At 42.1% G+C, this 10,693-nt stretch overlaps 1 protein-coding gene across 1 annotated transcript in view; it reads right to left on the reverse strand.

Annotated features, from left to right (window-relative positions):
• The window catches only part of esamb (endothelial cell adhesion molecule b), a 63,457-nt gene extending 54,342 nt beyond the window's left edge, over positions 1-9,115 (reverse strand). The window contains exon 1 of the mRNA XM_078245949.1: positions 9,039-9,115. Coding sequence (XP_078102075.1) covers positions 9,039-9,093 — 55 coding nt within the window. The 5' untranslated portion in view covers positions 9,094-9,115. The remainder of the gene's footprint in view (positions 1-9,038) is intronic.
• Between the last annotated feature and the right edge of the window lie 1,578 nt (positions 9,116-10,693).

The raw sequence follows: 10,693 nt of genomic DNA on the forward strand, positions 1-10,693 counted from the left end.
TCTCACGGCAGCTAAGAAGATGTTGGCTTTGAGATGGCAGCCGCCACATACCTTAACCTAGCAGCAATGGGCCAACTCACTTCTTGAAATTGTTTCTATGGAGTGGTCCGTGGTCACGAATGCATGGCGCCAGCTAAGGCTGCAGCTATCGATTATTTTAGTAATCGAGTAGTCTACCAATTTGTCCATCGATTAAAATCGGATAAGAAATAGTTTTATTATAACAATATAGCAATAATAAATAACTTTCAGAACTACAAGTTTCAACCTGAGACTGATCTGTACATAGGCCTATGTAAATATTAGTTATACTCTATATACTACTATATATTATACCATTTTCATTTTATATATTTGATTACAATGTCACACAGCTCTGTTAGACTTATGCTAGTAGATCGTTGATCAGCCGTTTCTCCGTGAAGAGAGAGAGTGAGAGAAAATGGTGCGCAACAGTCAGCTGTTTTTCTGAAGGGATAGTCAACAAGTCAGCTCTTTAGATCAAATTGTGGTCACCACTATGTATTTTCCTGTCTTTGGTAGTTGTTGTGATGGTGTAGTTTCATCGTTCATACGACTCCGATTTACTTTTGTCTGGTCCGCTTCGTGGAATGGATGATTAAGTTAGAATCAATGTTTTCTGTTGAGATGCTGAAGCATTGACGTCGTGCCATTATCTTGGTAAGCTAGTTCGATTTTGCAGTAGACACACTGTACAGAGTTTTTGTTTTAATTACGTTTGAACTGATTCCAAACTTTGGACACTTTCCGTTTTCTCCAGCCTGTCTCCTCTCTTAGCCCCTCACTATTTACGCTCTCTTTCTTCGTTTTGTAATCTGCGCCGTCAGTCTTCATGGCATGTGTCGCCAGCAGTGTCAGGTGTGCAACAGTAATAATCTTCTGTGCGGAAACACCGTGAGCGATACAACATGGGTAACATTGATTAAACGAAGCGTCGAGGCAAATCATTTTGCATCGAAGTTCTTTAGTAATCGAATTATTCTAGTTACTCGAGGAATCGTTTCAGCCCTAGCGCCAACATTAAAACTATCTTGGCATGGGATGAAACATGCACTTAAGAAAGGGTGGAGAGTGATCGTCTTCAGTCTTTTGTTTTGTTTTTGGGGTAGAAAGTATACACTGGTTTTAGTTTTGGAATGTTTTACATTGTATGTGTTTTAAGGGATAGGGGGGGCTGGAAAAAATATAAGAAAGGGCTAAATCTGTGGTGTGTAATGTTAATCTTGTGCCTTTTTCAATAAAAAAAAAAAATGGATCAAAAAAACAGCGGTGGCGTCAGGCAGAGGCTTACGCACATAGCGAGTTGCAGAGACACACCCGTTACAATTATTTTGATTCAAGTCAGCACTTGATAATGTTTAAAAGCCAGTTTGACTGTACTGTAGTTTGTATTATTTTATTTCCTCAGCCTAGCGAATGGAAAACAGGCCTATTTTAATTCCGATCGGTACAATTATGTGCATTGATTTAATTATATTACCTTCTCTGCCTGTAGCAAGTGGCCTACATTTCAATATAAATATAATATAATATAAGGCTGAATCTGTCTTCTCTGTCTTACCCCTTCCCCTTCGTCTTACCCCTAGCCCCGCGAAACAGACTGGTAATGGCTAGGGGTGAAAACATACCCCTATGAAATGAGACCCCACTTGGTTACGTCACCATACATCGTCGCTAGCTGGCTGCTACATCACCAGAGGCGACAAGTCTGATCACAAACTACCACGATGCCATCTGCAAGTGTGTGTATGTCGATTGCGTGTCATATGCATGTATTGGTGGTGGTGCAGATTAGAACCATAACTTACATTCAGTCAGTATAAAAAAGGCACTGAAATATATAAAACTCAAAAAAGACACATGACCACAAACAAAAAAAGTACAGCTATTCTGAAATTCCAGACCACAGCCTGATGCCTGTTGGCCAGTAACCTTTCCCTCCAACCCCATTTCTTTCATTAGTGTCCTGTATCATAACCAACAACAATGTACTGGTGCATGAACAGGAATGAATTACAAATGATTACAATAATACAGTACCAATACAATAATTAATGGCTACAGCATGAACGCATGACTCACTCCCATAGTTGCTTTGCAGCATATTTTGATTTAAGAAACTTTTCAGCCCGAAAGTGGACCAGCTGCCGGGTTTCCTCTGGCGTCCCTGTGTGATACAGGACGGTATATGTAAAGCACGTATCGATGTCTCCAAAGCAAGTAGTGTTATGCGCCCATATCAAATGAAATTCGCTGCTAATGGAGTTTAGTTAAAACTGTAGACATGCATGGAGTCCATTCAAGGCAGAGAAATGCAGGACTGTTGTGCAAATAAGCAATGTAACATTAGCCTAGCAAACAGAACATGGTTGCAAATATATATGTACAAGACTGTGTAGAGCACAAGACTGTCGTAATTTTTATTTTATGGGACTCTGGTTGATCTGGCCGCCATTGTTGCCGGTTGCGCAGTGTATTCTGGGTACCCCTCAGTTTCAATTAAGCTTGTGACTTTGCTTGGTTTTAAGGGGTATCTACCCCTTCCCCTTAACCCTACCCCTCGATCAAAACAAGAAGTGGAATAGCCCTTACTCTCACGTGATCTTGAAAAAATAAGGGGAAGGGGTAAGAGAGAAATGAGATTCAGCCTTAAATCTACATCCCTTGATGATATTATACTTTATATAGCCTGCCTATCAATTGATTTTAAACACAGAACATTTTTGACTGGAACTTTTTCTATTCAACCAGTAAAATTAAACTTTACAGGTCACATGACCGGCACCAACTTTTTTCTAGCGGAAACTCTGGCTCAGACCTAACGTTATCATCTGCCTTCTGCTCACAAGTGGTGACTTTTCAGCTCACAGCAACTTAAGATAGTATTTTTCTCTTTTATTTTATGTTATATTGTGTTGCCTCTAAGTGAAATGCTGAGTAAATTTAAGTTGGGCTTTTATTAAGGGTAAAAACAGAAGATGTGAAGCTAGCATTGTTATTTGGCTACATTAGTTAGCAAGCATTAGCTCTGAGGGCTAACTTTGGCTTGTTAACTCTATTACCTGAACGTGGTTGTCACTGTGAATGTCCTGCGGCCGCCAACCACCATTAAAAAATCTGGCAGTTTAATAAAGTGTTGCTTGAGGAACGAATAGTCGATTATTTTGTGTTGAAAAGCCAAATCCGATTCGAATGACAAAATTCTCAGTCGGGTACAGCCCTAGAGTTTATATAACCAACTAGGGTTGGGCAGTATCCAAATTTTGATACCGTCAAACCTCCTCCCCATTTTACCGCGGTATACGGTATTACTGTGACTAATTAAAAATGATGACGTAAGGCTCAGACGGCGTCACCAAACTGTTGGCTTGTGCACCGTTCAGAAACTGAATACCAAACACTAATACTTAAACAATAACATAACTTACAAAAAACTACTTTCTCCTCCACACTGTCGCGTGATGACAATTACATAAATTATATTTTGTGGAGTGCAAGCTGGGCAGACGTGTGCTGGGGGGGCAGCAGCGCGTGGACAAACTGCTGCCAGTTGGCGAGGAAAATCCAGTCTGCCTCCACAGCCAGCGCCCGATAGTCTCTAGAGGAAGGGGGGGAAAGCAGGCCAGTGTGGTGCGCACGGGTACTGGAAGCTGCCGCAGGAAAATGTGGGCGAAGAGGAATGAGGGATCCGCTGCGCTCAGCACAGCCAGCATCCTCTCCATTAACTCGGACGGCTTGCTGTCGCCAAGGCCGTTCAGGGACAGCAGGCGGTATGCTTTCTCCAGCTCCGACAGTTCAAAGAGTTCCAACAGGAATGTTTTGAGTGCGTCGTACTTGCCGTTAGCCGGAGGAGCCTCTAACAGCGCCATAGCCCTGGCTGTTGTTGAGGCATCTAAGGCCGATACCACGTGGAAATACTTTGTAACGTCCTGTGTTATTCCTCTCAGCTGGAACTGGGCCTCGATGTGCTAAAACCACAGCCGTGGGTTGTGCTGCCAAAAGTCCGGTAACTTGATGGTGGCCGCGTAGATAGCCGACATTAGCCGCGCCGCTAGCAGCGGCCGGCGCCACCGCAGCAACAGTATTTTCACCACCGTCGTCGTTTGACATAATTCTGCCCCGGAACTCGTGTATCATAACACCTCTCTCTTAAAAGGTACAGTACCTTGGTGAATGTCTCTTTCAGTCTTACTTGTGGGTCATCACAATTTAATATTTAATCCTTGTCTCCTATATAAGTGCAGTGCATTTTTTTTTTTTTAATGACGGTATTGAAACTGATACCGTTGCTATTTTTAGACCCCCGTGGTATACCGTATTACCGCCCAACCCTATAACCAACTGTAAAAATCTGTACTGTGTCAGTGTTAACATGATCGCATATCCTTCAAAGTTAACTTGGCACATTTAGATGTTTTAATCACCTGATGACTCTAACCCCAATGTCACTTTAGCTCAGTGAGCTGGTAAGCTCCAATCAACAGCTGTCAACCTGCACTACTGTGACTGTCACTCGGTATTGAATGAAGTTGAACAGGCAGCAACCGTTGTGTGTAGATCAGTGCACTGCCGTCCTCTTTGTGTGGCGACAAGCATGAGCCATTTAATTTGACCTATTTTTACATCTTTAGGTAGCACCACCGGGTCCTTCTGCCTCTGTGCCTTCTGCAGGGTTCTTTTTGTGGACCGGATCAATTAGGCTCCCACACACTAGCGTCATTGTAGCAAATGTAACCGTTCAGGAAACTGGTGGCATTTACCAGTCAGAGAAGATAAATTCAGCTCAATAAAGTGACTCAGAAGATGTACGTCAGGATGTTTTCTCAGCAGCAGATTGTTAAGGTGACGAGGAAGAAAGATGGCTGACTTGTTCGCCTTTATTTTTTGAAGATTATTTTTTTCCGATATTTTTGTCTTTATTTGAGAAAGTAGAGGCAGAGTGGAAATGAGGGAATAGAGGGTTATGAGGGGTAAAGAAATACAAACAAGCCAAACTGTTTCCCCCCCCATCCCAGAATAGACAGGCAGTGTAGCCAGACCATAGTCCAGCACTGACACAGCACTGTGGAGATAGGTCTGGCAATGAGAGACTAGTAAAACCATATCCTCCACCACCCAAATACATCTTCCGTTCATAAGTTTACTTAGCCGCTTGACCTGTTGCACGGCTGTTATTAAGAAGCATGTTGCATTTAGTACAGTTTATGGACTTAATTCCCTGAGAGTTAGACAGGAAGCAGCAACAAAACAGCTGCAACAGACTACAATAACATGCAGACAGCATGCAACATGTATACAAGTGCAAGGTAATGTATGGTAGGGATGCCACAGTGAGGTCATTTTCCCACCAGTTACTAAACCGTGACAGATTACTACGTAAACGCACCACAGCTGTGGATGAAACGTGAATGTTTTTCAGTCAACTCTTTCATGTTGCTATCGGAAGGAATGAGCAAGGATTAGCCTATGTCAGCAGTCAATCTAATTTAGTCTATATCCACGACGATCCACTTCCCGGATTGCTCCGTTGCTGAAGGAAATTCCGCTGGATACTCATTTAGGCCGGATATCCGTCTTGGACTTTCTTTATGTTGGCATTTTAAACTCAGATCGATTTATGAGGACTATGGTTAACTTTTTCTCAGATCTCTGCAGGGTAAATCAAGACAGCTAGCTAGACTCTGTTCAATTGAGTTTTCTGTTGTACGACTAAAACAACTTAACGTACACGTTCCACCAAAACAAGTTCCTTCCCGAGGCTACTTCACAGAGGCACGGTTGCTCAGTACGGCGCCCAGCGCCGCCCAAAACGATTGTGATTGGTTTAAAGAAAGGTCTATAAACCAGAGCATGTTTTTCTCCCATCCCAGAATGCTGTGTGGACTAGCCAGACCCTCCTCCGCAGCGCTGTGGAGGAAGGTCTGGCAATGCGAGACTAAACTAACTATTCCTCAAGATGTTCGCTAAAGGAATAGCATTGATCGACATTTTAGCTTCTCCTCTCAAACTAAACTCAGACAATGATCAGTATTTTAGTGAGCGAGTGAGTGAATCCAGCTTCTGAATGACTGTTGTGGAGAGCACAGGTAGCTGCGCTAATGCTAGGTGAGCAGGAAGGTCAGAGAGAAGCAGAGTTTGGAAATTGCAGCTGGATTTACTGAGGAGAGGCAGTGTTCTGTATTACTGCAGATTATTGTGACATGGACGAGGGTGTGTGTGTGTGTGTGTGTGTGTGTGTGTGTGTGTGTGTTGAGGTGGCAGTAGCTCAGTCTGTAGGGAGTTGGGTTACGGACCAAAGTACGGAGTGTGGATTGGTAGCTGGAGAGATGCCAGTTCACCTCCTGTGTCTGAAAAGCTCTGGAAAATGCATGTCCATGGACCTTGTGATAAAATTACTATTACTTTTCTAACTAAAACTTCTCCCAATTCGACTTCCCCCACTATTACACACAAACTTTGGTATCTAAAAGCACAAACTCAAAGGCAGCATTGACTTTGACTTGTGCTCTTTCAGATATCTTCCAGATCTCTAAATGACTAAGACTCTTTATTGCCAGACTCTGGTAGCTGCCGAGGCTAGCTAATGAGAAGCTTTGCACTAATAGTTCATTCTCATGCAGCACTCTGCCGGGAATGCGGTTTGTTCCAACGACCGACCAATTTGTGTTTAGTTAATCGTGCGATACATATATCAGAAATGATCTAAGCTCTGTGAGTGATTCTGTGAAAAGGAACTATAGCTAGCTCGCAAACATCAGCTTACACCAGAGCCAAGTGGCTCGCGTCTCATTACAAACCAGCCGTCGCTGAACACAATCAGCTGAAGACATGACAATATTTTAATAGCCAGGCTGAAGAGAAAGGCATTTTTACAAGAGGGGTGTGAGGTTGGCATGCTAACTAACTACATTCAGACTGGTGGAAGCCAAGTCACCTCCTCACTGTCCTCAGGCCAGTTTGAGCTATCTGACTGGCCGTGTGTGTAGCCTATGTATGGTACAAATAAAAAGGGATTTATTAGATTTATTGCTGTCAGTCTTTATAATGTGTTTGTCATCTGTCTTAGATCAAAAATGAAATGATCCTGCAGGCTGCTAAGTATTAAGGGATTCATTTTAGCCTTCAGTAGACAATTAGCTATGGGTCTTCTCATGTAAAGCCAATGAACTGCTCTGTTTATCCATACCAGCTGGGTCATGTGAAGTTGGACAGACAGTCTTGTGCTGCAGTTTCTTGACTCACTAATTATGGCGTTTCTGACAGGCAGGATTGTTTGTGTGTGTGTGTGTGTGTGTGTGTGTGTGTGTGTGTGTGTGTGTGTGTGTGTTTTAAAAGGCTTAGCTGCTGTCAGAAATGTGAAAATAAATCAAATCATGCAAATTTTAAAAATCCATTCGATCATCAGAACACGAAGCGACCGAAGTTGCTAGTCAGTGAGCCGCAAACTGAGTTCATTTTTTTCCCCCCCCAATTCCATTTAGCAGTTGCATCAAATCAAAAGGACAGCAGATGCAATGTCACACCACAGTGGTTTCCATGCAGAAGCCCATAAGAAAAACACTGATTTTGAGCCAGGTGTCCTCTACATTGTAAAAGGACATTATGCACACTTTCTAAGTAATTTAAGCACTCAAGAGTTAAAGATGGATATAATGTCCTCTTTCTGTCTTTTCCAATGCTGCTCCTCAGTGAAACCTGAGTTTGAACCAAACAAATCCTGACATAAAAAGACACAAGCTGTAACAAACTCTGATTTCCACACTGGAGGAAAGCCAGCATCTGGGAAGAAATGATTCCGCAGCACAGTTCACAAGAGCAAGGTTGGCCAAGTCACAACAACCTAAAGGGCTTCTTTGAGTTCTGAATGATGCAGAATATCTGTTGATAACAGTATTTAAAACATGCATATTGTTTGTGTTGGTTTGTGATTATGTAAAGTAATAGCATCCTGATTGTTCTCAGTTTTGGCTCCAATTAAATGTTTACAGTCCAAACACAAATGTGATAAAAAAAAAAACTATACCCAAATACTGTTGACTAAAAGCAAAACGTGTATTTTGTTTAACATTTTGTGTAAATTTGTGTTATTATTTGAGTTATTCTGCCAAATTGTGTGAATTCTTTATCAGTTTATCAATTAATTCATCGCCAGTCACATGCATGCAACTCATACCAGTAAAAAGCCAGTAAACCTGTGACTGAAGTGACCCGAAATGTCAGTTGGGATGTCTCCTCCAGATTTTGTTTAAATGGCATCCTCCTCTTTGAGGTAGACTTGTGCTTGTATGTTATTTCCAACCTCACAAGGGACAATAATCATAACTTCAATTCATTTCAGAGCATTCAACCATGCAACAACATTATGCCCTCTTAAGATGAAGAGTACTCTGCTGTGTGCTTTAGCCACTGCAGCAGCCACAGCGATCAAAATTACATATTTCATGAAATGTCAGCATGCTTGTTCCTGCATTTGAATTCTAAATTTCGCTGGGGTTAGAGGAGGAGGAGAATTGAGGGGGTTCAGACTGACACATCTTTGGCATCTGAGCAGGCTAATAGCTGCTCCTAACTGCTGATAATGTGATTCTGAGTGATGCATTTGAGTACATTTACATTCACTCGGGATTTGAACCCGTTAATGCAGACGTGTCAAAGGTCATACAGCTACAGTACAAACTATATTCTTTATTGTATTAACTTCACTGAGTAAATGCATCCCGATTTAAACCCTTTAAACTCACACAAGCCTGTTCCTGTATGGAATAAGTTGGTTAAAAGACAAATTGTGTTGTTTATGACTTACTAATTGGTTAAAAAAAGTGGAAGTTTGATGACAGGAAAAGCTTTGATGAGGAGAAACCACATTTTTTTCTCCCCCTCATTAATATTGTTCGAAATGTATAGGCTAGGTTATGTATCACTTTCCACAACGATAACAAGACTGCCACAGGACCAGGCGGGCTGCCACGTGCAGCGGCACGCGGCTTAATGCCTGTCGAGTGAATTAATTGACTTACCTTGAAAAATCCATAAGAACATGAGCATGGCACGAAGTCTTGTCTTTATCTCCATGGCGCAACATCCACCGGCTGCTCCAGCACCACAGAGAGCTTCTTTAAAGTTGAACACCAAACACTCTGCCTTCGCTCCTCAACTGCTGCTTAATTGTCTTCAATTGTAACAATTAAGTGTCCGCTGCACAAACCAGCGAGGCGACGTGTGCAAGTGAAGCTTCCTCTCTTCTTCCCATCCCGCCAACAAACACACCCTGTCATCGCAGAGCGTAACCGGGTGGCCGCTCCGCTCGCCCTCACATTCCCCACCACATCAAGACAGAACATAGAGCGTTCAGGTTTTCTTCTTCTTCCCTTTCTGTGTTGAACCCGACCTGGTTGACTCGCGCTGCCTGAGCGCGTGCCTCTCCTCCTCCTCACCCAGTAAAGTGTGTGTAGGAGCTTATCACCTGCCTGGCTGCCTGCTGCTCGGTAACGCCCCCTGGAAACTAAATATATATATATATATCTGTTCCTTATTAGCGGTGGTGCAGTCTTTTACAGTCTGAATTACTTGAGTAAAAGTAGGCCTACAAGTATCTTACCAGAAGATGACTTTAGTAGAAGTTAATGTCACCTTTATAGAATATTACTTGAGTAAAAGTCTTAACCATCCTGTTGTCCTCGGGTCAAATTTGACCCGTTTAAAAAGTTTCTACTAGAGATGCACCGATTACAACTTTCTAGGCCGATTCTGATTTCCGATTTTTCATTGAGTTTGACTGCCGATACCGATTTTGGCCGATTCCGAATTCATATTTTCTAACCACCTTATAGCACACACAAATACTTATTTTCTATCTTTTCTTTAATAGAACATTTTACATTTTGCATAGAACATAAAACATTTTTCAGAACAATCCAGCAAATAGACGGTACTCTAGAGTTCTGTTACCTGAAACAGATTATTCACCGCTCATTTTACACACACAGTTTAGCAACAAAACTAAACGCTGAGGGAAGATTACTACGTTTATAATGTTGGTTTGGAGCGGTATGCATCCCCACTAACCTGGAAAGCGTTTTAAACAGTTAATACAGTTAACGTTAATACAGTGCCGGAAGAATACACACAGTCTCCTGCAGCGGGGCATCAGAGACAGGGACTGTCACCGCAGCGTTTGCCAACGTTAGCTTCTTGTTTCATGGGGTCTGATAAACAGTAAATTCATCAAAGTCAGTGGGCCGTGCCCAACGCTATTTTCCGATAAACTGTAGCTGTGAGTGCGGTTTTCTGGTTCCAGTTGTTCAGCCTCAGAGAGGAGAGAGAGCGGCTGACTGTTTGCCTGAGATCAGTAGAGCAAAAAAAGTGACCAAAACGTTTTAAAAAAAAAAAGTCACAAAAAGTGTTCATTTTCAGTTTTGACCTGGGAGGACAACAAGTTCATAGTCTACAGGAAGACAACACAAGGGTTAAAGTCGGCTATCTGATATTTACCGTACTAAGTATCAAAAGTCATTTTATGATATTAAATGTAGGCTTCTTAACTATTAAAAGTACAAGTAATAAAAAAAACTTTGATTATTAACTTTGATTGTGGCTTCCTTATAGTGAAGCATCATCTTGAGGGTTTCCACACCTTCTTAAACCTCAAATTCAAAGTCTGACATCAACAAAG

Source organism: Sander vitreus, chromosome 3, assembly GCF_031162955.1.
Source record: "Sander vitreus isolate 19-12246 chromosome 3, sanVit1, whole genome shotgun sequence".
NCBI lineage: Eukaryota > Metazoa > Chordata > Actinopteri > Perciformes > Percidae > Sander > Sander vitreus.